Source organism: Pezoporus flaviventris, unplaced genomic scaffold (genome assembly GCF_033815535.1).
Source record: "Pezoporus flaviventris isolate CSIRO_AGI_PZ_B2104156 unplaced genomic scaffold, CSIRO_AGI_Pfla_v1 ptg000036l, whole genome shotgun sequence".
In the NCBI taxonomy this organism is placed as follows: Eukaryota; Metazoa; Chordata; class Aves; order Psittaciformes; family Psittacidae; genus Pezoporus; species Pezoporus flaviventris.
Window position 1 is genome coordinate 6,217,839 of NW_026892584.1, and position 26,937 is coordinate 6,244,775.

The 26,937-nt window shown below is 42.6% G+C and overlaps 2 protein-coding genes across 5 annotated transcripts in view; both read left to right on the plus strand.

The window, feature by feature from the left end:
* Window positions 1-26,937, plus strand: part of RPL27A (ribosomal protein L27a) — a 230,984-nt gene that overhangs the window by 186,723 nt on the left and 17,324 nt on the right. The window lies entirely within an intron of this gene.
* Window positions 1-26,937, plus strand: part of DENND2B (DENN domain containing 2B) — a 180,308-nt gene that overhangs the window by 141,953 nt on the left and 11,418 nt on the right. For all 3 annotated transcript variants that reach the window (XM_061462955.1, XM_061462953.1, XM_061462954.1), the window contains 3 exons: window positions 5,863-5,940; window positions 10,599-10,739; window positions 13,585-13,733. In XM_061462955.1, the coding sequence (XP_061318939.1) occupies window positions 5,863-5,940; window positions 10,599-10,739; window positions 13,585-13,733 (368 nt within the window). The remainder of the gene's footprint in view (window positions 1-5,862; window positions 5,941-10,598; window positions 10,740-13,584; window positions 13,734-26,937) is intronic.

Genomic DNA, 26,937 nt, shown 5'->3' on the forward strand with positions numbered 1-26,937 from the left:
GCAGCAGTAAAGATAATTTGAGCAGTTCCTGCCGAGGGCTTAGCCTCACCCCACCAGTCAAAGCCTTCTCCAGTGGACATTGCAATGTCCCCAGTGCTATGGGGCAGCAACCTGGATAGGGGCAGAAGGGAAAGCAAGAGCACAGGAAGAGCAGCAGCACACAGTCGGGAACAAAAAAGGGTGAAGCTGAGTGTTCCTTGTAAAATACAGATTTTTCATTTGGCTTAGTGTATAATTTCATTTTACTAATCACCTTGATTTAATACATTAAAAATTGCCTTCTATAGGGCGTGACTGAAGTCTTAGCTCTTTATATGTGCAACCCCATAGGCTTGTGAGAGTAAGAGCACAGTGGATACATAAGGATCACAGTGGAGAAAGCAGGGACTTTCTCAGTGGGTTTCTGCTGACAGAGCCTCGGCTGCGAGACCCACCAGGATTAGGAAATCTGCAAAACTTTCCTTACTGGGAGGCCATGAATCGTCTCTGCAGCCCAGAAAAAAGGTACAGACAGCCAGAGAGACACCAGGCCTGTATCCTTTAGGAGATGCTTGAATCCAATGCAGCTGCTCAGCAGCCTGGGCTGTCAGTGACCTTATGGCAGGGATCCACAGCTGTGCCAGTCCCTGTCCCCAGGGAGTCATACCATATAAGCTGCTCTTTATGGGATCTTCATGAGCATCTTGGGCTTTATTGCTATGGGAGCTGCTGCAGATGCTGAGGGGTGCCAGTTACAGCTAGTGGGGCAATAATAGAGTATAAGATACTGCATCCTCAAAACAATGTCCTGCAGTTCATTGCTGCAGCTGGTTAATGGGAAGAGTAGGAGACACACATAGAAATCATATAAGGGAGATATCTGAGAAGACCCAGCTCTCAGAGCAGAAAGCCTGACAATGTCAGGATTTCTTGGCTGGTAACTTTGTACTTGCATAAGTAAGATTAAAACTCTCAGGGTCTGTTTCACCCTGTCTTATCTCCCTCTTCACATAAAAAATGCTTCTCCACCGCTTTTCTAGGCTAAGAAGACTCAGCTCCAGGAGTCAGTGGAGGAGCAGGTGCCTGAACATGAAGTGTGTACATTAAAATGAAAACCAGTTGTCAGGTGGGACTAGTTCATCCTGCATTTGCTGGGGCAGGAGAAGAGACTTTTTTACACTGTGAAAACAACTTTTGTGGGATAAAGACTAATGTTTATGGAACTGAAAATATCTCATTGGAAATCTTTTTCTTCCCCTTGCTTCCCTCCCTCCATCCTGCTTCCCTCAATCACCTTTGACAGCCCTATGCACATTGGGTGCTCTGGCATTAAAAGCTAATGGTTCACATATAACAAGATGACTTTAAGACAAGATTTTGGATTTAAAACACCCACAGTTTTCTCATGGTTTCAATTTGGATTTGCCCTAACAATGAATCAAGAGTTGCCACAGCAGCTGGCTTGTGACTGTCATATTCATTTTAGACTCCTAACGTTTGAATTGTTCTGATTCCTGACAGCATTATGGAACATCTCTGTTCTGGGTATGTTGGCTTGCTGGTGAGGCTAGGGCTTGTGTGGCTATGAGGATGTGACTAGTTAGGCTTAAAGGAGTGATGATCTGACCTGACAAAATACCCTGCAAACCTATTTCTCAGCCTCTGCTGAGGTCTGTCACTGTTTAAATTAAGCCAGTAGCAAAACAGCAGACTTCCCAAGAAGGGGCCTTGATGGGTTTTCAGTATGTCTGTATCTCTTTCTGAAACCGCCAAGCCTTACCTAGTATATGCAGAAAAATGCTCATGGGAGGCATCTCCTCTATCTTCTCGATATCACCCATTGAGGCTATGCGCCCTGTCAGCTTGTGTGTGACTAATATGCCTGAGCAAGAGAAATGTGCTGGGAGGTTATTCAGGAATGCCGTGTTTCCCTGTTTAAGCTTTGGATTGAATCTACATATTTCATTGTTCCAAAGTCAAAATGGTCCTAGAGCCAGGTAGGATAAGAACAGTGTCCTTTTCACTCCCATGCAGAAGAGAACAAACATCACACAATGCGTGTGTGAAAATGGCATTTGCATTGTCACTTAGAGTTAAATATTTTTATGTACTGTCTCTGTTACATGATCATTGCTCTTTTTAGGGCTAATTGCAATTGAAGCATCTACAGTTCTGGTCGCAAAGGGAGCCCCAGGTTTTAGAGGCTTATGCAGAGCTAATGCATGTGCCTTTCAAAGGCCAATTCCTTTAGGAAACTCAGCTGCTGTTGTGCATTTTTGATGGCTCTTTTTCACCTGGCCTTGGGACAGCCCTTACTGCTCTCTCTGGTTTTCCTAATATTGCTCTCTGAAGAATTATTTAGAAGATCTCAGGTGAGATGTCCTGTCCCACTTTGGGCAGGAAAGGGCACAGCTTTTCTGGAGTCTTCATGTTGAAGCTGTAGTCCTGCTTCTTTGAGGTGGCAGGTGGGACTATGGTGCATGTTCCTCTTTCTTGCTGTTTGGTAGGTCTGTTTTTGCTGCCTTTCCTCTCCACACAGTGTATCCTCAGGTAGGTAGGAGAAGCTAGTAGGAGACATCCAGGAAGAAAAATATTGTGTTTGGTCGCCACTGCTTTGCTTCCTCTTGATGTCAATGTGCTGGGGATAGCATTCTCCAGTTATTTCTGGAGCTGTGAATCCAGGAACTTTCCCAGTACCCCACAGCCTCCCCAGTATCTTAAAAACACTCATACCCCTGTGTTGTTTGTCTGAATGGCTGGTGAGTATGGGCACCGCAGGGACAGCCCACCTTGCTTTAAAAGCTCGCGTGTGCAGTATGTCAGAGACTCTCAGTGCTATGCCAGATTAGGAGGAGATCTCTGAAGGCTCCCCTAGATTTCAAGCAAATGGGCAGGGAGGTGTGATTTGAAAGAGAAAAACAGTAGGTTTATTTTTTGGAGCAAACGCCTGTTGTTTCTCCTGCCGAAGCAGGTTTTGGAGTGGGCTTTAGTCAGTGAACTTCGGATTACACTCACTGTAAAAAAGACTGTCCTTAGCCACTTGCAGACCAGCCCTGATGCAGATCTCGTCTCCTCCATCTTGTAGCCAGGTTCTTGTCATCTCATGTTCATCCTCTTGAGAAACTGTCTTGTTATCAACAAAACTCATTAGCATTTTCATTCCTGATACTGGACTAAGGCTGAAAATATCCTCGTCTCCATAAAAACAAACTCAAAACAAAACATCGTCCCCTCCATCCCTCTTCCAGAAGGAATGCAGTGAAACAAGGCAGAGTCACTCAGATGCCTCTCATCTATGCTGCTTTACCATACAGCTCCCTGAATTGGACCTATTCATCCTGTGGAAGAGTGAGCTCTGGAGGACATGACTCCAAGGCTTTGTAGCTACCTTGTAGAGCACAGCCTGCAAATTGGAAGCACTCTCTTCTGGGAAAAGAGGATGTTAAACCAGTACTGTTGGCCAGACCCTGTGCCCAAGTCTCCCCAGGTGAAGAGAGATGAGTCCAGGCAGAGAAGTGAGAAGTCATCTCCCATATGATGTTTTACTAGGAAAGAAGCAAACTAAAGCACAATAAGCAGGTGTTCTGGATCCATCTTTGAGCTGTAAACTAATGGCTGAGAGGAGAAGTTATGTAAAGAGTTGCCAGTGTTAGAAATTTGAGAAGTCTTGCCCCTCAGAGTGGCTCTGCCTGAGGCTTTTGCTTTCTGCCTCTTTGATTTGTGTGCATCTGGGAGACCGTGCTGCTTGCAGGAAAAGGTCCCTGAAATAACAGGAAAGGATGTCCTATATAATGAGTGTGAGGAGGAAAGAATCCCAGCTCACAGAGACATGAGCCTTTAAAATGTTTGGGAGCAATGGTATTTCATAAAGGTGAATCTTTGAGTAAGAGCTAAGCAGTTATTGTTTCTGGTCTTATAGATGACACAGGAATGTGATGTTTTTACTGGCACTCAGTGAGACAGCTTTTGGTTGGGAGCTATCCAAGGCTCCTGGCATGGTTTCGGCATTCCTGCAGATTTGACACAATGATTTTAACCAAAATCCCACATGCTTGATATAATCACTCAGTGCCTTTAGAAAGGGTTTTATACCTAATATGGACAAAAAAGGGCTCTGCTTTTTCAGAGATGTGACGTGTAGTGAGCAGGTTTGGATCCAGAAATAGACTCATCTGTATTCACTTAGCTTTAGTTTTTTTTGTGGTCTTTGTTGTAACAAGCAGACACCTGCTGACTGCCCAAGTCTAGATTGCAATATTCGCATTTAAAAACACAGCTACCCCTCAGTTTCTCTTGATTTGACATCTGTGTGGCATATAAATGTCAAACACACCACAGGGAAGTTAATCACTGTATCAGCCAAGTCTAATGATGAGACAAAGATAAAAATATACATGCTGCCTATGTGGATAGAGAGGAGACGATCAGCCACTTTGGCTAAATATACAAGTGGGCAGAAGTTGATGGAAACAGTGACTGAGCTCCTTTATCAGTCGTTATTAATGGAGAGGATTCTGTCACTGCTGTATACCAGTAATGTACAGCTGCACAAAGAGGTTGTGATGCCAAGTGATTCTTTCAGAGCCACTCTTCACTCCATGCTGCACAAGCATATCTGGCTTCATGAGATTCAAGGAAGTCGTCAACCTTGCCTGTTGTCTCATACCCCACTTTCATCTGTTTGCTGCTGGGTACTAGGGTTTGCTAGTGTACCTGCAGCAGTTCTGTGCTGATGGACATAGATAGCTCCTGGTTGAGGCACGACTGGGACTTGACTGTATTGTGTCTTGCGACTACATGTGACGACATCTGAAGTCAACAAGCTGCCTTTTTAAAATAACAGCCCCTAGGAAATGTGTGCCTGCTGATCTCGTGCAATTAGTTGCAACTACAGGAATGCTGCATTGCAGCTTATTAAAAATACAGCGGGAAGCTGCTATGCATGGATGTCACTGCTGCCTGTGCATGCTGTACACACGCAGGACACAGGCGGGACAAAGGCAGCTCTTTGCTCTGAGGACCTTGCCAGTGAGGATGGTTTTACTCAAGTGCTCAGCATTGACCTAATTCTACTTCTTTTCCAGTAAACAAGCTGAATCCAGCCAGTGGCTGTATCCTTCCTTCATAGACAGTGCTGATGGGCCTTTACTGTCTAGGTATAGGCAGTTGCAGAGTCCAGTATGCTGAGGGAATACACATCAGTCATGCCTATTTAAACCATTTGCTTCTCTAGGAAATAGCTTCAATAGCATGGTTATAGAGGATGGTCTTTGCAGGGGTTGTGTTTTTTTTTGGGGGGGGGGTGTGGTGTTGACAAGGGATACATATCATTGATTCATACTAGCTACTATTCAAGAGTTTGATGTTTATCATGCATTAACCTGAGGCAATTAATGATTTAGCTCATGTGGCTTTCCTTTTTTTAGGTCTATGTGGTTGCTTTCTGTAAGTTGAGCTCTCTCTGAACATCGTGGAGTGAGTGGGGAGCTAAAGCCATCATAACTAGTACTGTAGTTCTCATCTTCCAGCACATGGCCCCAGGGTGGCCCACTCCTCATGCTGCAGCAGCAGCAGAGGACAATGACAGCACAGGCATGAGTTACAGTCACAGTTAAATGTGCTTTTATGGCTGCAAACTGGAGCAGTATTGGAATACAGCTCCAATGCGCTGTGATTTCCAAAGCGGATAAGCACTATTTACACTTTTTAGTTTCCTGTCTTATGGAAGAAACACAATGCTTTTCCAAGAGTAGCTATTTTGATGGAGAAATGGACAGTGAAAGATGTCACCTGATGGCCAACATGATGGCCAATAGAGAGAAGTGTATTTCCTTATGACTCCAAACTAATATCTAACTTCAATCTCTTTTTTACTGTTATCAGCCAAGTGGGAAAGGCCCTCGCCTGCCTGAAGTTTACTGTGTCATCAGCCGGCTGGGGTGCTTTGACTTATTTTCCAAGGTAAGGAGATTTTTAATTTGATTGTTTACTGAGACACATCTGCAGCAATGAACCAGATGAGAAGAATTTCTTCCTTTGATGGGAGATAACTCTATTTTACAGTTGCTGTTTTGGATATTCCATCCCTGTTGTTGGGTTCATCAAAGAATATCTTATTCCTTCTGTGACTGAGGCAGCACTTGATTCAAAAAACATCTGGGTGTCTGTATGATCTGGCTGACTGAAGGTTTTTCCATTGTTTTCTAAAGCTTTTCTGTGCTGAGTTGTAATTCTTGGCATCCACAGCTTAAATGATGGGCCAGTACCACTTTTACTCCAATACCCTGTGGAATGACGAAGTTAAGCAAAAAGATTATTTGATAAGTGAATTCTATATGCTTAACTCTGTTGACATGATTTTTCATCCTAGGAGGCTGGGAAAGCATGGATAATCCTTTAATTGTCCTCCACATTAATGAATCCAAAGCTACATTGTATGCCGATAGAGTTTACCTAAATAATACATTTCTTGACACAAGAATTTTGAGACAGTATCACAGTATCACAGTATGCTAGAGATTGGAAGGGACCTCAAAAGATCATCTAGTCCAATCCCCCTGCTGGAGCAGGAACACCTAGATAATGTTACACAGGAATGTGTCCAGGCGGGTTTTGAATGTCTCCAGGGAAGGAGACTCCACAACCTCCCTGGGCAGCCTGTTCCAGTGTTCCGTCACCCTCACTGAGAAGAAGTTTCTTCTCAAGTTTAAGTGGAACCTCTTGTGTTCCAGTTTGTACCCATTACCCCTTGTCCTATCATTGTTTGCCACTGAGTAGAGCCTGGCTCCATCCTCGTGACACTCCCCCTTCATATATTTATAGACACTTATAAGGTCACCCCTCAGTCTCCTCTCCTCCAAACTATAGAGACCCAGCTCCCTCAGTCTTTCCTCATAAGGGAGATGCTCCACTCCCTTAATCATCTTCGTTGCCCTGCGCTGGACTCTCTCCAGCAGCTCCCTGTCCTTCTTGAACTGAGGGGCCCAGAACTGGACACAGCATTCCAGATGCGGTCTCACCAGGGCAGAGTAGAGGGGAAGGAGGACCTCTCTTCACCTACTAACCACCCCCCTTCTAATACACCCCAGGATGCCATTGGCCTTCTTGGCCACAAGGGCACAGTGTTGGCTCATGGTCATCCTGTCGTCCACTAGGACCCCCAGGTCCCTCTCCCCTACACTGCTCTCTAACAGGTCGTTTCCCAACCTATACTGGAACCTGGGGTTTTTCCTGCCCAGATGCAAGACTCTACACTTTCCCTTGTTATATTTCATCAAGTTACTCCCTGCCCAACTCTCCAGCCTGTCCAGGTCTCGCTGGATGGCAGCACAGCCTTCTGGCGTGTCAGCCACTCCTCCCAGGTCCTCCCTTAAACAGGACATTGCAGCTATATGGGGGGATCGAATAGCTGCAGAAACAGTTAACTGCCAGTCAGCTCCAGAGCCACAAGGATTCTTCCTTTGTAAGGCAAGCATTTATTAAAATTAACTATTAAAAACATTTTTGATTGATTACCATTTGAGATATCTCTCTGGTTGCCAGAACCTCCTAATCCTCTGAGAGTATGTCCTGTAAAACTCAGTGGGTATCTCAGACTATCATACAGGATTTGCTGTTCATCTGTGGAAAACTATATGTGTAAAATCAAATGGCTGCCTTCCCCTTTCCCAATTTTGACAGTGTTCATAGAGATGTCATTTTAATTTGCCAGAGATTTTCACTTCAGATATGGGAAATCTCACAGAACTTACATAGATTTTTTTGTTGTGTTCATTTGTATAGGAATAAAGCTGAAAAGAACATGTAAATCATTGAAGTTAACAAAATCATAGTGTATTATTCATATGAACTAATAATCATACAGAATGTTATCTTCAAAGCAGGTTTCAAGCTTTTCTAGATAAAACTTTGTTTAACACAGATCTTGTGTGAAGAAAAACAATGGCTTGCAATAGTTGCAATAGTAGCAATTCTGCTTCTGATGTCTTTCATAAAGCTCTGAAATCAAGGGTTCATAACAGTGTCTCTTGGGCAAAATATGTATCCAAACACAGATATCTGTGAAATGGAATGTATTGTTCTGGGAGGATAACACAGCTCACCAAACCTGTGGTATGGAGACATGTCCTGAGGCTCTTAGTTTGCTTTTATGCTTTTATCTAATTTTGATAGTGCACTAATTTTCAAAAGAAAACTTGAGAGAGGGGAAAAAATGGGAAAAAAACCAAACTGTCCTCCTTACAACCAAGTATCACTTCAGCTAAGGTATGAAGCCAGACACTGCAAATCATCTGAACCAAAACTGCAAATCATCTGCTTTCCCAGTCCATTCTGTCTTGAAAAAAGTGTCTTCTTTTTGTTTTTCGCAACCAAAGTGAACCTAAGGTTGGCAGGTGAGTGTGATTTCACTGGATTCAGCAGAGACTATTCCCAGGCATTGTGTTAAGCAGGCCCTGGTCACACAGCCCTCAAATTCCCCCCATCTGCACTGGAGTCTGTCAACAGTGGTACTGTCGTCTCCTGCCTTGATGGTACTGACACCAGGGTGGGAGAAGGGTGTTCGGCAGCATGCAGAGCTGACTCCAGCCCTGGGCTGGATTTAGCAAGGCTCTTTAGCACACACTCCAAGCACTGCATTTGGAAACGGGTTGGAGGGATGAAACAGTTGTTAAATGGAAGAGGCAGAGTTTGAGCATTAGTATCCCTGTTGGTTTTGGAGATTGATGTGGTCTGGATGCTGACAGAAGTTCTTGAAAACTGAGACAGTCTTCCAGCCTAGTAAGAGGAATCTGGGCTGTCCTAATAGATAAATCCAATGAAAGAGAGGAAAACAATCACTATGGTGCACTGTGTCAAATTAGTCAAAACAAGAAACAATTGTCTTTACAAAAAAATACATGTGATGAAAGACAAAGAGAATTAAACCTTGGAAATTATCAGAAAAGCAAAAGGAGTCCTCTGTTTTAAAACCTTTAGCATCATGTTTCTGATGGCCTGCATTATTTTCATCTTCCTCAAAGCCTTTTATGGTCACTGTTATTATACCTACTGCTAAGACAGGCTTGAGAACCACAGATATCTTTACTTCCAGCCAGTTCATTTGGTCATGGTTTCAACAGATGTTTTTGACCATTTTATCTCCTGAGATCTCTGTTCAACTTTTATACAGTTTAAATACTCCTTTTTGTTTGTGTTGTGAAGGTTGCTGGGACAGGGATATGACATACACAAGGCCTCCAACTCCAGCAACATGAAACATCAAATAGTGACTGCAGAAAAGGAGATTATGTGTTAGGCATATTATAACCGCATGCTGGCAGTGTATAGGAGCACTAAGGGACCCAGGGCATAGCCTTGGTTCATTACTACTTCCTGTTTGGGCAGCTGGTTTGGTTTTGGTGAGGATAGTCACTGAGCTGCAAATTACATCAAGAATGAAACTGATATCTTCATTTATGGCTATCTGCCACTTCCAGGGACTGGAATGCAAGTTATGTATATAGGGTCAGCTTTGCTTTAGTTAGGTCTTTACTGTGTTGCAGGGAGGAAGGGGAAACTATGCACCAGTGAATGCTTCTGTTGGCATTCGGTGTCACTAGCTACCGTTGTAGGTCACCAGCTTGTGCTTAAGTATCTTTTAATGTTCTGTTTCAGTGGAAAGCATTTCCAAGAGAAACAACGGAAAATACCTCAGACCCACTAATTCTTGTATGGCCTTTTGCTCTTGAGTGGTGGTTAAAAGATCACCATTTCAGGTCAAAACGCTAACTGCTTTGAAGCTTGTTTTCTCGTCTTCTTTAGTTTTATCATCTATATGGTCTGTCTGATGTGGGAAAACTTAGCTGTGATCTAATTTATGTTGGCCCATGTGACCGGAGAGAAGAAAATAATAGTCCTCTCTATCTGTAAGAAGCTCCATCTGCTTATTTCAAAACTACATTGCCTGCTCTACATCATGTCAACCAGTAAAATGACCTTAATGCAGGCACTCAGTGTAAACAGCTGGGCATGCTTCATGATGCTGCTTGTGGCTGGCTCCAGCTCAGCACAGACTGAGACATAACTGCTGCTGACATGGCCAGGATTCTTCCAGAAGCTCTTTCCTGGTGGACTTCTGCTGAAATCATAGTGTGGCAGGATTGCTTTTCTTGCTGGTCTGGCCTTTTCCTACCCTTTAGGTTGAAATAGAAGAGGTGCCTAAGACAGAATAAAGTGTATCTCCTTAATACAAATTTCAAGATATACCACTGAGACATGATACTGACCTGTCCTGTGATCATGGGATTTTTCGTGACCTTTTCCTCCTGTTGTTCAGGCAAAATCCCAACAATATAGATCCCTTTTGCCTTGCTGAGTCTTCTTTCTCCTTTCCAGATTTGTTATTCCTTCCTCGTCTCTGTCTTAACTGCATTCACAAACAGGCTTCCTTTTGTAACTAGAAAACCATTTTTAGAGTGCAATCAAATCCTGTGGCTTTTATGGTAGTGAAGAAATTCATGGCAGAGGAGAATTAAATCTGCCATGTGTTCAGGCACATGTGGGTCAAAAGATGCTTCAGAAGTGTATGTGGTGCTGACTTATTCTGTCTCTTTCTCTCTTATGTCTCACTAATGGATCAGATCCTGGATGAGGTTGAAAGGAGAAGGGGAATATCTGCTGCCCTGGTTTATCCATTTATGAGGAGTCTGATGGAATCTCCTTTTCCTGCACCTGGAAAGACAATCAAAGTCAAAACCTTTCTGCCTGGAGCTGGAAATGAGGTAAAAAACAACTGTAAATATAAACAGCAAAATCAAAACAGGAGGAGACATACAGATGCTTCAAGGCATGTGAGGTGGCACAACCTCCAAATGAGCAGTTCAGGAGCTGCACCGCTGTTGCATTTATTAATAAGTTGTGTTTAAGAAGAAACCAAAACACAAATGTCTTAGTATGCCTGGCCTGGTGTGAGTAACAAACTACAGCGTTGCTGGGCTTTATCACAGTGATAAAATAGTTTCCCATGCTGACTGTACTTGAACAGTCCAGCAGCTGGTTGTTATTGCAAACCTCATTATTTCTAGTCCTGGCCTTAGTAGGAGGAGTGAGCAGCAGTGTTTAAATGGCTCTTTTTGGCAGTAAATAGCCTTTAAGTGGCCCTCAAAATAGTCTATATTTGGAAAAGCATATCATATATAAGTTTTTGTGTGTGTGTGCGCACATATAATAGATTTAATTTCCTTCTGTTACTGACTCAGGTAGCTAGAAGCCTAGCATTATACAACATATGCCTTTCCAGAAAGTTGCAATGTTGATGCCTTGCTTAAAAAGGTTTTTTGTAACTTGAGGCTTCCTAGCTGTTTGCCATGTCAAATTCTGCTCTCTGCATGTCCTTATGTAAGTATATAATAGCTCAGCTCACATGGGCAAGCATATAGAGAAAATTAATTGCTGCAGATAGGAACACAATTTGGCCCAGTTAGTGCAAGCAGGAAAAATTCCCCTCTAGGCTTATTTGACACTCCTTAGGGTTAGTTTTACAGCACTATTATGGTTTTAACATTGAATCACATTTTCTCCAATTGTAATGCCACTGACTTCCATGGAGTGGGCCTTTAATGTCAGTTGGTATGAAATGTAAAGGGCTCCTTGTATTAGTGACTTGCAAGGCTTGTTTAAGTTGCAAGCATTTTCTTCTGGAGAAGCAAAGGAAAATTGAAAGGCTGATTGGCATAACAGTGATAAGATCTGATAATGCTGTCTGGATGTGAATATATCTGGGAACCATAGCTCTGCAACTTCTCTGTCTTCTGCTCAAGCCTCTGAACTCTCCCAGAGAAAAACATTGAGATAATTCCAAACAAACAACCAACTCTCTTCTGGCTGAGCTTTGCTTTCTGTTATGCTAGTACAAACTTGTTATTTAAATGGAATGCACTGGCTTAATTAGGAACAGAATCTTGTCCTTCCATTGTGGCTCCTCTGACCTAAACAAAGACGATGACTAATTGGGAAGTAGACAGTATATTTCTTTGTGATGAACAGACTGAAGCAGAAGACTTTACCAGGCAACAGAAAACATCCATGGCATTTGTAAAAGCTGCTGTAACTTGCATTGCATCCTACCCCGCAGCGAGATTTTAGCGCTGGAATTTTTGCAGTAAAACCAGCTCCTCATGATTTGGCACATAAATGTGATTCAAGTTTGCAATGCAAATGCTAAGGAATGGAAGTGGGCATCTTTACTGAATATGAGAAATAGGTAGGCAGGCAGCATTCCTTGAGAAGGTAATCATGGAACACCATCACTCTGCAGTTTGATTCTTACTGCTGTTTGGGACAACAGCCGAGTAATGGGTATCTAATACTCTGGCACCATAATATTCCTGTATTTCAAGCTTAGAAAAGTCAAATCTGTACACAAATACTGTTCTAACAGTGACTTTCTTTTTACAGTCCTTTGTTACTGATCCCAAAGAATAGTGCAACTATACTGGTATGAACTGGTTTCATTTCCAGTATGCTGTGGTCTTGACCGTATCTTTAAAACAGTGTGTTTGCAAGGAATTTTGTGAGAATTACTTTGGTTTAAACTCAGTACAGTATGCTCATGGAATGTGATGTTATGTGCCTGAAAACTTTAAAGCAGTCTAAAGCATTAAAGTGACGGTGCTTATGGGACATATGGACAGAAGGAGATGTATATATGTTCCTGTTAATATGTCTTCAGAGATTTCAACACAGCTTCAAGTTGGCCAACTTTTACCTTTTCCCTTCTGTTTCCTCAGATTCCTCAGTAGTTCATCATTTGCTGTCTTGCACTTCATATTTTTCTCCCTCTGTTACTCTCTTCTTCATGTTTTTTTTTTCCTTCTTCTTTTTTCTGTCCTCCGCCTTCAAGTTCCACATCTGAGCATGTCAGTTGCAGAGTAAAAGGAAGATATAATAAACGAATCAAGCAAAAGGCATTTGAGAAAAGGAAGGAGAGGGCCTGAGGTCATGGCTGAAGTATGAAAATTAGACTTTAAAGGGATGTCACAAGTCACCATCTAGGCCTTGTCCTGTCTCCCCAGTTAAGTATATATATGTACATATCTTTATGACAAAAAAAAAAGTTTTAACCATTACATAGTGAATTATGCATCATGGAAGAGTGTAAATGAAGTAATTCGGTTTAATTCTTTAAATTCAGTCCCTGGCTGCTATCTGGATGTAAATTTGAATTGCTAGCTAAGTTTATAACCAAATCTACCTTGTCTTTATGGCAATTTTGACCATGTAAGCTTCCGGTTCCAGTGTTCTCAGTTTGTTACTTGCTTCATACTGTTGACTCAGCCAAGCTTTACATCTCTGATGGGGGCTTTTCTTGGAAATGGCAGTAGTTTTAACGTGCTCAACTGTATTCTGGGAAGAAGACTGACTTCACTGTGAATTGTGTAATACGCCATTTCTCTGGAGTGCTGTGCCTTCAGCTGCAGTTTGCGAAAGAGGATGGGGGTTGTTCTCTACATCTCCCCAGCAGAAAAGCACAAAGCAGTGCTGGAGGGCCCGGGCTGGGGTGCTGAGTGCCCTGGTGCTGTCAGCCCTGGTCAGTGATGCTGACTGATGTTTGTTGGATGTGTTCAGGTCATTGAGCTGCGGCGGCCCATGGACTCGCGCCTAGAGCACGTGGACTTTGAATGCCTTTTCAAGTGCCTCAGCGTTCGTCAGATCATCAGGATCTTTGCTTCTCTCCTGTTGGAGCGGCGTGTCATTTTTGTAGCAGATAAGCTCAGGTAAGTGGCAAAGGGACCTGAACCACACATTCAGGACAGTACTGTCGCTGGATTCAAAAAGCTTTATGTGATATCCAGATGGTTGTCAGATGTGAGGATCCCCTCGCTAGAGGATTTAAATGATTTTTATGTCAATGGATGTTATTTGCATCAGGTGGGGCATATATTCACTAGCAGTCACCAGCTACAAGCCACTTGTTCTGTCTTACTTTCCCTTTCGTAAAATGGCAATAACAATACTCTGCTTCATATCAGCAAAGGTTTGCAGTGTTTTGAGGCAATATAGTCCTAGCAATATTCTGTTTCAGGTTTTGGAACAGAGTACTCATAAACAGCAGCAGAGATTGTCACTGAGGTGGTTCATCTTGTGGCCATACAGTCCAGCCAGGCAGGGAAGTGGGGTGCTGAAAGTTCACCTGGTTTGCTAAATGCAGTACAGAGTTTATAATGGGGATAGGCTCCAAATCCTGCACTACGAAACCTATCCAGAGAGAGTGTTAATAATACTATTATGGTCCATCCCAACTAGTTTGGATATTTTCCTTCATATTCAAATTACCTGAAAACATTTGTTTTCTGAAGCTCCATCTTGGTCAACTTGCTACACCCTTTCAGTGTACCACTTACTTCCCTGCCCTTTGATTGCAATCTCCCCTCCCTGGGTCCCCTGAGACATGAACTCACCTCAAGGTGTAGTACAAGCGACAGGTCACAAATTTACATGGCCTTTACCAAGGAAATGGAAGTTCTGTGTAGTCTGCACTCCTGCTCTGCAGCAAAGGATCATCCCTGGTTTAGATGCTTGTGTAATACACATAAAAAAGTGTGGACGCTGTAAAGAAGATGTTATTTGTTGTGGCATGATATATAATAAAAGAGGGCAAATAAAAATAAAGACCCTAATTTATTAGACTCAGGAACATCAAGCATCTTTTAAAAAGACACAAAAGACTGTGTGGGTGGTTAAAAACTCATCTGGCTCTACCCAAACAAACTCTGTTAAACACTTTATCAGCCCTAAATGACCGCCAGAAATAATAGCTGCGCTTCGTGGCCGCCAGTGTATATAATAGCAAAAATACTTTGCATAGTAAAAGCTTTACAACCTTTAGGGGAAAATGTCTTAAAGCTGCAGACCTTTCTCAGGTTATAAAGTTACTTCCTTAGCAGTCTTTTTTGTTGTCTAGAACAACAGGAACATTTTATTTCATCTCTTCCCTTGTCAGTAACTCGTAGTTTGAATGACCATTTGGGATGACTTAATTTCACATAAACTCCTGGTGAGAATTGTGTAGCTGGTCCAGGGTTTCTGCAATACTTTACTGGATATGTGAGTCACACCATGAGTACTGGGGCAGGTGGCTTTTGAAAACTGTTGGCATGTTCCTTCTGACTCTTTTTCTATTGCATGCTTCATTACATTGTTCTGTCTGTTTCTATTTTACTGTTCATTTAGAAGAATTAGTGGCACCCACAAGTCTGACTGTAACTCAGAATGACACAGGTCTGCGTTCCTTCAAATGGCACAGTGATTTGAGTGGAAAATCACAAAAATGGTACACAGAAAAATGAGGACTGTGCTGTGCTGCGGCCAACTGGTGCTCTGTTTTGGAGTTCCCTGTTACTCTTTTGTGATGCTGTCCTTGTTTGGCAAAATACCCCGAGCCCAGATCTGTGGACTGCAGGCACAGCACCGCGGGGATGGCTTCCTGCAGGAGACATCCTCAGCTGAGGGCTGGGGCAGAATGCGGCCATTCCCAGAGCGTTTCTCTGGGATAGCTGGCCCAGCAGATGTCATGTAGCACTTCCAGGCACTGTTCAGAGAAAAGAAGCGACATTTAAACCTACTGTGACAGGCTTAAGGCAGCCTGGCTTGGAAAATAGTCATGTTGCTGATGTTGAGGGCTCATGTTAACTCAGGCCTTCATCAGGCAACCAGGGTTTTGTACACACTACAAGCCTGACTGTAAGCTAACAGCTCAGGCTTGCCCATGCAAGCCTTATAGCTGCATGCCTCAGAGCAGATGATAACAAAGTCCTGCTTACAAGCAAAGTACTGCTGCTCTTCCTTTTGGCACACAAATAGGGAACCAGGACCAACAGGAACCAGAAATGGTAAAGATCCCCTTTTGTAAACACATAGCTGAACATTACTCTCTCTTGCAAAGCCTCTTCTTCAGTGAACTCTTGTTTCTATTGTGAGGACAAGGCATCAAGTTAGGGACCATTATAAAGTACTTTGAGAAGGGAGAGGATTCAGAGAGATCAAAGAAGCTTATGAGGTTTCGTTGTTGCTCCTGTAAGAAGGGACACGACCTTTCTTATAAAAAGGTTTACGTTCATATACTTTATTATACCCACATGTACTCTTTATTATGTACATATAGTTTATTTAGTTTAAAAAGAGTATGACAAAATCTGCTGTGGTAGATAAGGCCCTGGATTAAGACTTGTGAACCCTGAGCTGTCCTTCTGAACCTCTCTGACCTGCTGTGTGACTCATGCTGGAAACGTAGCACCTCTTTCTTACCTTCTGTCTGGTCTGTGTTGGATCTTAAATGCTCCAGAACAGAGAGTACTTCTTGCCCTGTGTGTGTGTGCACACAGCTCTACTTGATACAGTGCATCCCCTCTCAGCATGGGGATCTTGGAGGTACTGTAAAATAGAAACTGATAATGAGTCCTTTGACAAAGGCCTGCAGAAAGTGACAGTGGATTTAAATTCAATACCTAACTCAGGTTTTCATGGTTTAAATAGGGATGAAGATTATAATGAAACACTCTGGCTTTGAGCTAATAACTGTCTGTCTTGGAACCTTTGCCTTGTCTGACCTGAATTTTATTTATGGGCATCATGGCTGAAACTGAAGGAGTTTACCAGTAATGTGGAAAAAAAAAAAAATGTAGTGAAATATCTTACAGGTCCAGTCTGTGGGCCCAAAGAATGAAAGCAGGAAATTAAAAAGATTTTACAAGGGTTTGATTTCTGCATGTACCCAAAAAAATAGCTTAGAAATAAATGACGTTGAGGTTTAGGCTTCAAACAATGAGATGCAGTGGGGTTTTGTGGCTGCCTGTTTAACAGGTCTCCAAGCAATAAATGATTTCACACATTATACAGGTTTGGGAAAGTCATGCCTAGTGAAGTGAGACTCATTCAATAAATTGTTACTTACAGTTCTCATAGTGCCCAGAATGTGAAAATTTATACTCCTTGATCTTTGTGCAGAAGAAAAAGAAAGTGATCACAGAAAGAAATAAGCAAACAATAGTAAAGTTTTGAACGACAGGACTGTGAGGGTGCCTTGGTTGGATATGTGCAGTTGGGTTGAGTTTTTTCCCCATATGTTGCTTATATTTTTTTTCTGCTTGAAATTGGGGGAATAAATCCCTGCAGCTATTTGCTCACCTTTAAAAATGAATTTGAATCTGCCAGTGACCTTTTAGTATTTTGCTCTCCATGAACAGTCAAGAAGAAAACAGTGAAATAAAAATAATGATAGAGAAACTTGGAATAACTCAGAGAAAGGTAATTTAAAGCTCCAATTCCTTAAACATCTGCTGAAAGCACAGCTGAGTTGGCACGTCCCCTCGCAGTTCCAATCCCCTTCCCAGGTGGGAGCCCCTGTTTGTGTTCCCACCATTCTGTCTGTTCACCCCAACTCTGAAATGACCCCAGGACTGCCATTTGCAAAGGGAGAGCTGGTGTAGTGCAGTCCTCGGGGGCTTGAAAGGCTGGCAGTAGATGCAAATTCAGTGGTTTCTGGGGCTCAGGGAACATTGGTGTTGCTGCAGGCACAGAGGTAGCAACAGAAAGTAAATAGAAAGCAAACACTGGAAGAAAAATATTTCTCTGCTTGTTTTAGTTATGTTGGGGACAGGCTTGCTGAGGAGGTGATACATCCATGTATGTGAGAATAGCCTTTTCGCCTTTTCCCCTGTTTGGAGAGGGGGAAGGAAGACCTTGGGCATGTCAATGACCCTTTGTTATAACCCCATTTTTTATAAATAAAAAACACTTCTGCTATAATCTACTATATTGTGAAGGACTCTGAGCATAATTTGCTTACATTTCATATATAGGTCCAGTCCATCAGCATCCAGAATCAGTGGGAATGTTTGAATGAGGCTCATCTTTTGCTGTGGATCTAAATCCTAGAATATTCATTTCAGCGACCTTTGTGAAGCTTTAGCAGCTGTGAAAAGCTTCTTTGGAGTCCTTGTCTTTGTAAAAGACAAAATAACTTTTCATTGTTGTGACTTTTGGTTTTATATGAGATACTTCAGCTACTTCTCAGTGAAGCAGGAGCATGGGCTTCAAGGGAAAATTCTCTGTTGATAGCAATGGGTTTTATGCTCATAAACCATACAGGTGAACTTGGAAACATAGCCCAAGGTGAAGGTGTGCCAGGCATTTCTCCAAGTGGCAGTGCCAGCTCAGGAAGTGCCCCCTCCTGTTCCCCTTGTTTGTTCCTGCCGTTTGCCATGCTTTCCCTCACCCAGGAGTCTGTGCCAACCCAGCTGTGGTAGGAATTCTGTAGTTTCTCCAAACCAGATGGGCCCCTTGGCCAGGTCACACCAGGAGCTCCTGTGCTGGGAGAGGGTCAGAGCAGGGGGCTGGGTTTGGGCAGGAGCATTGGAATGGGCACACTTCAGGGTGGTGCTGCCACTGACAAATGTTTATCGTGCACCATCCTTAGCTGTGAGCTAGATGGGTTTACTGTGTCTTACAAGATATTGTAAGTTTGTGAATAAACCCAACACACTTTTCACCTGTGTGCAAGGGAGATCTGAGGGAATGAAGCTGAGGCAATGTTGTATGAGAGTGAACTTCAGGGCAGCTACAGCTCCTGCACATCAGTGTCTTCATTCCTTAGGGATGGCCACATACGACTTTGTCTTCCCACAGAGAGTTTTTTTCCCCTGCATGTTTCTCTGCCCCTCCACCAGCACACATCCCCTGGCCCAACATGGACCAACAGACTGTCACCTGGTGTGCTGCAGAGCCCCGAAACCCTCCTCTGCAGCGCTCGCCCCAGGATGTCAAGAGAGGTGCTGTTGCAAGCAGAAGAGCAGAAGCTAGGCACCTATGAGGTGGGAAGACTTCATCCTGTTAAGGACAAAAACCTCCCTGCCCCTCCCCAAAGTATTTTAGACTGCCAGGAGGAATATGTCTTCTAGCACAACTGTAGAACATCCATCCAGGCAGATCCCAGACCTGACCAAAGGTTATGGGCTCCAGACAGAAACACTGACTAATACAGGACAGAAGTATAAATATGTAAATATTGGGGGAAGTTATCCCACAGGCATGTGGGATGCAAACTTTGTGGAGCAAAAAGAAAGCAGAGTGTACTTGTATTCCAGGGCAAAGGCTTTCAGAACAAACAATGGCATTTCCCTAATCTCACGGACAGAGACCGCTTAGGACTGTCTGTGTTAGCTGGGATGTTCAGGGAGCACTGATGTTTGTCCTCATACTTGAATCTGTTGCTTTGGAAGTTGTGAGGCCATGCTAGAAAGCAGCAAAGGTAGTCAGCAGTTGAGAGGCAGCCTGGTTCCTGTCTCTCAGTGCCTAATAATCAGTATTAGGCATCTTTTAATCTAGCAGACAAAATCTTGTAGCTCAAGTTAAAATATGAAAATTTAAATAGGAAATAAATGGCAATCTTAGTACTAACAGTAATTCATCGGTCCTGTAGCAAGCCCGAGTGGAAAAGTGAGAGCAGCTAAACTTTTGGGCAGGTTACTAATGTGAAATCTCATTCCCTATTTCCTTACTGTTTTTTGTTTTTAACAAAAATAGGATATAACTCTTCCAAACTAATCACGGCAATGATAGGCCTGGCCAGTCTCACCTGCAGACTGGGAATGCTCCTTTCCAGTAGCCTGACATAGGGTGACACTTGTAAAATCTGCCAGGTTTAAAAAGTAAAAATGTGTGTTAGGAAAAGAGAGAAAGTGTGATCAGTAAACTGTGAGCTTTGGGCAGTGATAAACACCTCCTTTCCTTCCCACCAAAAAAAAAAAAAAAGAGAGAAATTTGACAATCAACACATGGCAGAAATCAGCTTGTCAGGGAGAGTTTACTGCTGCCAGTCTCTAACGGGTCTGTATGCTCTAAGCACGGTCTATGGAAGACACAACTATGTCTTCTCTTGGTCACATCAGGTACAGCCCTACATTGTGCTAGAAGTCCAGTTCGTTCTCTCAGGGAAAACTTTAGTTATCAGGTGTGCATTGAAGAAGATGTTTAGAGATGCAAGCTACTGTACCTGTGGAATGTGTAATAGCTCCCCGATCTGATGTCTAAACCCAGAAGTATGGATGGATGACACCTCTTCCGATAACTTTTTTTATCAAAGATCTTGAAGAGCTTTCTTAATTCAGTCAGGATAATTGCGCTTGTCTGGTCTGCCATGCTGAACATAAGCTAGAGAATTTCTTCCACTGGTTTCTCCAGTGGAGAGAATGAACCCTCATATAAGTATCCAGTATCTAATCATGGCTAGTAGACAAAATTTATTCTAAATAAATCAAATCCATCCATTTCTATGTAAGTAACCTGAGAGTTTCTATCTCCTCCAGAGAGCCAGATCAGCCCCCCCTTAGGAGTGATTTAGAACTCGCAGACCATCCCTGCTTTACCTAAGGGACAATACCTTGCAGCTGCCTTCATCTTTTACATAAAAGGCATCCTCTAAAGTCTGTCTGAGTGTCTATTACCTTCCCTGAAATCGCTTTTCTTTCATGAGACTTTTTTCTCAGTCTGCTTGCATTATGAAACATCACCAAGTAGAAACACTTCTACTTAAAAAACCTTTAACACTGTAACGTGTGATTATTTGACCTCATGTAACTGCAATTTCTTGCTATTCTGCTTCTTTCTATCCTACCAAATATAGCTAGTTATCTTCTTTCCGTAGGATGTTTGTATGCAATCTGGTCCTGCAAGATGCTTTGTCTTACAGTCTAAATGCTGGAATTGGAAGTGCTCCATCTGATGTGGAGTTGGTGGTTTAAGGTAACTAGCAAAACTGTCTTTCAAGATGTTTCTCAGAGAAATTTTGCACTTTAGTCCCCCTTCTCAAGAGACACTTAGGTTTTGTACCACCTGGATTACATTTCTCTGGCATTCAGATGATGTGATGACTGATGCTGGCAGAGGAGCTGTATGCAGACAGGAAAGTGTGTGTCAGGCAGAAGAGACAGCCTGAGAAACAAAATTAACCTTCTAAGTCTCTGGTTTGTTTAAGGTTCCACAGTCCCAAAGAAAAGCAATCTAATAATAACATTTTTAGTATGCAGTGAACTTCAATATTATTTTCAATATGCCATATCCCAAGAAGGGTAGAGCTTGTATGATTTTCCTTTTACTCCTTTCCTCCTGCCCTCCTTTCCAGTGGTATTTATTCATTTCTCTTCAGGCTTTGGCTAATGCTCTACAGTGGGAAAAATAATCACTTTTCCACTTCTGATCTGTGCAGCAAAATTTTCTCTCCCTTCCACTTCCCCATGAAAGGGAATGTGATAAGAAGATGACCATGTTGTTTGGCAGTTCTCTTCTGGATTGCTTATTGGCACAATAAAGATACAGCAGTATGTTGCAACATTTTCCGAACTTAGCCCTTAGTTCCCAGTGGGGGAATTTAGACAGATTCCTTCTTTTTAGCTTTTGAATGAGAAGGACTGGGGGGTTGGGATTGTTCTCTTTTCTTACTACAGAGAAAAATTCTTCCTCCTATTTTACAGCTGTCACATTGTTAATAGTGCGAAGATTGCCTGTGAACATTAACAAGGACTGGTGGAAGCAAAGGTCCCAGTATGGAAAGAACAAGTAGTTAACACTTCTCCAGAGCACCTGGGCCAGAACCAGGTGTAATGGATTTATGCTAAGAAGCTGTCCTGAAGGAAGGGACTGGATTACTCTGTGGGCACTAAGACTAATAACTTTCCACTTTGAAATGTTGGGGATTTTTCTTGTAACTACCTGACAAAGTTTGGGCAGGTGGATGATGTGTTAAAGCAATGACTTTTTGCCAAAAAATCCCTCTCTCTTGAGCTTTATGAAAAGTATGATTGAATGCTGGTTGCTTGAAAAGCCAAATTCTCATTCTCAAGGGCACTTTGCATGTCTCTTTCTCCAGGGGCTTTCATGTGCCTCTCTTATGCGTGAGTATTAAGGCAGCAAAATATAACGTCTTTGTTGAAACCACATTTCCCTTTAATCAGCTTTTCTCTGCTTACTTTTAAATTAAGTACTTCAAAGCTATTCTCTGAAAGGGAGCTCTCCTGACAGTGCATTTGCTTGTCTGTAGCCCTCAGCTCCATGCGATACAATCTTGATCTGTGCCATGAGCCAGGGTTGTGCTTCACAGGTTATGTGTGGGACCTCAGACTGTCTGTCCTGTCCCTACGGTGTTCCAGGAAGGTGGGAGTTGGATTCTGAAAATGCAGCTCTTAATGAAATAATTTACTAATTTCTGACAAGTTATGATAACTTTTAGAAATTTTGCATATCTGTCTTTCCATATTTCAATGAAAAACAAAAAGAAAGCCTCCTGTATAGTCAAAATGAACCTGCACTTACTACTTGTTTGGTAATATCCCCATATGTGTTATGTAAATATAGAACATTGAAAATCTGAATTACTTTGGCTGTCTCTATATTAAATCCAGCAACTTTAAAATAGAGATCTCTGAGACCACATCATGTTTCACCCCATCTCTGGGATAATGGGAGACAATATCCCAGCATGATAGCTGCAGGTGCTGGCTGTTCCAAATGTCACCTCTGGTTGCACAAGGGCATTATAATGTACCTGTTCATTCCTTAAGCCATTGACTGTAAATTGCAGTTGTGTGCAGATTGCTGCAACAGCCATCCTGCATAACAACATGGGCTGCCTGGAGCATCCTGGTATAATTTTGGTCTGTTGTCATCTTGGAAAATACTAAAATTTAAGCTCTTTGTTCTTAGCACGTCTTAGCACAGTGCCCAGTGTATCAATATATGACCCGACATTCTGGGATGTTCTCTGTTCTGGTGTGATGGGACATTTATGGTTACAGAAAAGCTTTTCTGTCCACATGCTTCTGAGCAACCTTTCATGCGGGAGCAATGAAAGGAGAGGCAAGCATCGTGATAGACCCTCGCCCCTTGTGCTCCACATTGCCTGGTGTATTTGTAATGCATCGTGGGGATATGTTCAGGTAATTATGGTGAGGCTGCTGATGCAATTATACTGGTAAGATAAGATAGCACAAGGTAGGACAAGATCTTGCAAGCTTAAGCTAAAGGGGACGTGGTCAGAAAAGGGGTTATGGATGAAGATGTTTCCCACTCAATTTTCAATGAAATATGATAAAGTGGGACCAGAAAAGGGATACAGACAATGGCACAAACCACTGGGCAAGTCTGCTCCACAAACTGTACTCATTGGCACGTCAGTGTGGAAACCCATGGCTCTATGAATTAAAGTCAGAAAACAATTCCAGAAACCATGTTTTTCATTAAAAATCTTCTACCTGGAGTTATCAGTAGCATGGAGGGTTTGGTGCCTGGGCTTTTTGTAATTCACCTTCAGTAGTCTGGGTAGAGTTGGACACACTGGAGTGTGTCCCAAAATTAACTGCATCACTGGTGCCTCACTGAACAGCTTGTGGCGCTGCTTGTGCCAGACAGGGGAGTCCATATTGTGATTCTTTTATAAGAATGTTATAAGCTTGGCTTTTCTCAGACTATACTGTAGACAGCACCAGATAAAACTTAAAAGTGTAACTCATTTCTTACAAAACAAGGTTTAGGTTTGGCTCGTCAGGAGGGAAAAACCACCATTTGAAGGGTGTGAGGGTTAAGTAGCTGCACTCTTCAAGTTGTAAGCATAGTTTAAAAAATTCTACAAAGGACGGCAAATGATAATGGGTCGGATGTGATGCAGAAAATATGCATTTCCTCCTCAGCTTGTGCCCCCCTCTCCCTGCCAGTGTTATCGCTGAGACCTGTTTGTGCTCCATGGGATATCACAAAGGTCACTTGCAGCAAATGTGTCATCATTTGAATTAGGGGAGCCGCTGTGGCCTGATTCTGCCTTTAACCCTTGGCAGGAGCACAGGTGGACTCTCACTTTTGCACCAGACTGCTACTTACCACATCGGGCAACCTCGCTTGGGGAGGCGAGGAAACAGTGACTGGACCCTGGAAGGTGATAGTCAAAGTGCAATAGCAGAGCTCCTGGTTTGCTAAATCAGTCACCCTGGGAAATGTTCACCTCTGGAATAATATTTCTCCTTTGTCAAGCTCCTGTGCAGAGTCATGGATTTTCACCTGCTTCTGGACTGAGTCATTAACTCACTGCTAAGCCTAGCTAATACATGTTATAGGCCACAACAGCCAGGGAAGACCTCTCATTTGTGCTTTAGAGACCTCTTTACCCAGTCACAGAGATTGAGTGTAGCAGCATTTGTTTTAATTAACTTTAATTAATTCATTTAATTAATGAAATAATTAAGTTATGAATTGTTCGGAACTGGCTGCTGCATTTGAGTTGGCGTGGATGGACTTGGCTCACCATGATCCTCACAGGAATTATACGTTTTCCCTCCATCATGACCATATTTACACTAGAGAATTTCCAGTTTTATTTAGACACTAGAGGCAGGGCTTTCTATTGGCAGGTTTCCCCGGACATCAAGAGAAAAAGTGACCTAAAATACGTACATTAGAGATCTGTTCATATTTCCCGAAAAGCAGGATGTCAGGTATGGATCGCAGATACAGTATTACCTGCATACTTCTGGCCAACTCCTAAGGACCTCTTGTCATGACTCTTAATTTACCGCTTACTTAAGTGTTTGATTTAAAAAACAGATCACAATACAAATTATTACCCTCCTCTGGCTTTTACAGCCTAAGCTCACTCCATTTTCTGTGTAATATGCACCCACTACTTTGATTTTAAATATCCAGACAAAGGTCAGATTTATTAACAGGGAATTCAGAAGCCTCTTTCAAGTCATGTATGCAACCACTCCATCTTTAACTTCCTGCAGCTACTCGGGTCAGGAGAGGAGAGGTGCCTTGGCAGCACCAGAGGACAGGAGTCCTCCTCCCTGTGCACCCCTACACAGATGTTGGATTGACCACAGGAGACTCTTGAGCCAGGAGGCTGGAATATATTTTTTAATTAAAATTTAAATTACATATTAAAAGTTAATAAATTATATTAATAATGCATTAAATTTAAATTACAATTATTTAATAGCTTCAAAAACTACAGTCTCTAATTCCAAACCACCTTATAAAGGCTAGAAGGAGTCTCTGTAATTTGCTTTACCCCTGAAGGGCTTCTAGAATGGTGAAAAATTATTCAGATTTCAGAAGCTCAAACATGCCTCGCTGGAGAGAGGGGCTGACTTTACAGCCATTCCAACAGCACTCTTCCACAGCAGTCAGGGTACTCAGGCTCAAAAGGGGATATCATGTCTTGTGTTGTACTTGTGGGCTGATCTGATTAAAGTAGAAGTGGAAAAGGAAAAGGTCTCTGAGGCTTCATTTCAGCAAAGTATTTCACCACAGTGAAAGCAAATTAAGGCTGAAACTTACGCTAAAATACTTTGCTGAATCAAAGCCTAACCCAGTAATTTGCCTGTCCCCTCATGCTTTGTTTTAACTGGTGAAGCCAGGCATGAATTGACTATAATTCCTGCTGCTCTATTATCATTAGAAATAATTTTTCTACCAGCGTATTAGAATTAATTGGGCCAAACAGCAATAAGCTGAGCATGATTCTGGTGTTTGTTTTGATATATAAATATAACCATTGTGGAGGAAACTTGTCTTTTCACTTTGAAAATTATTTCTGATAGAAGCTGTGCTTTTGTTTCTCCATGCTTGTCAGCGGGTTTACATACTGGGGTAAGGAGGAAGCAGAGCAGAAGTGGCTGAAGAGTATGAGCACTGGTTATATTTGATTTGCATCTATACTATGAGTGGGCTTTGAGCCTCTGTCACATACCTTCAGCTATGCCAGTGTCCAACCTTCCCTCCTGCAGCTGAAGCCCTTCTCAGTGTCTCTGGCATCAGAAGAGGATGGGTAATTGGCATCACATGGCCTCACAGCCCTTCCATCTATCCATAGCAACAAGGAGGAACAAGCTTCTCAAGTTAATAATTTGGCTGCATGTGTGTGACAGAATTTTATTCATATTCATATTCATATTAAATTCCCAATGCTTGTGTCATTCTGCCCAGCCAGTCACTGTCCAGTCCCTTAATTTTGCATCCCAGCCTGTTTGCCTTCAGTTCATGTTTCATTTTCACCTGCCCACCACGTTCATTTTGTCTTCCTCCCCTCCCAGTTCTGCCTCACAGGTCTCGGTTTTACCCCTTTGCATTTAATTCAGCCTCCTCCTTTCCTTTCCTTTGTTTCCTTCTCTTCCCTTCCCTCGGTTCCCTGTAGGATGAAGATGATCTTCCTCTCCCACATGAGCCTCCCTTTTCTCTGTGCCACCAGGGCTACAGTCGAAAGGGAGGCGCTGCTTGTGTGAACAATTTCATTTGAAGTAATTAGCAGCTCAATAAGTCTCTTTTTAGTAAGCACAAAAAAATACTATTTTAAGATGGTTTTTAACATCACCAAATCGGTGTGAGCTTAGACATCACTGGTAGAAGTCCTCGGCACACAGGGCACTTCCCCCTGCCAGCATTCAAGTCCTTGCCATGAAAACATTCCACCCTTTCACAAAAAAAGGGCAGCAAAGATGTTTTATTTAGCAAAATAACATTTTTTTTTATCTGGCTTTGGAAACAAACTGCTCTGGTGCCAAACCAGGGGGGGCCTGGATCAGCTGACCTCCTGAGGTTTCTTCCCACCTGAATTACTTTATCATTCTATATAATTTTGCCTAAAATTGGAAAACAAAAAGAGTTATCACACCAGCTTAAAAACCTCAATGAAAACAAGCGAAATTCTGATCATGCAAAACCAGTGCCTTACAAACGCAAGCAATCCTACAAATAGGCAGGTCTCCCAGACCTGTCAGTAATGGCAGGCCTTACACATGAGCTCACAGAGGTATCCTTTAATCCCTAATCAGCAGCGATGTTACCCGTGACAGCTTCACTTCTCAAAAATTCTCCGTTTCAGCTTCGCTCCAGTATTAGTTTACAAGCACAAAGGTATTTATTGATTCATGTTGCTGC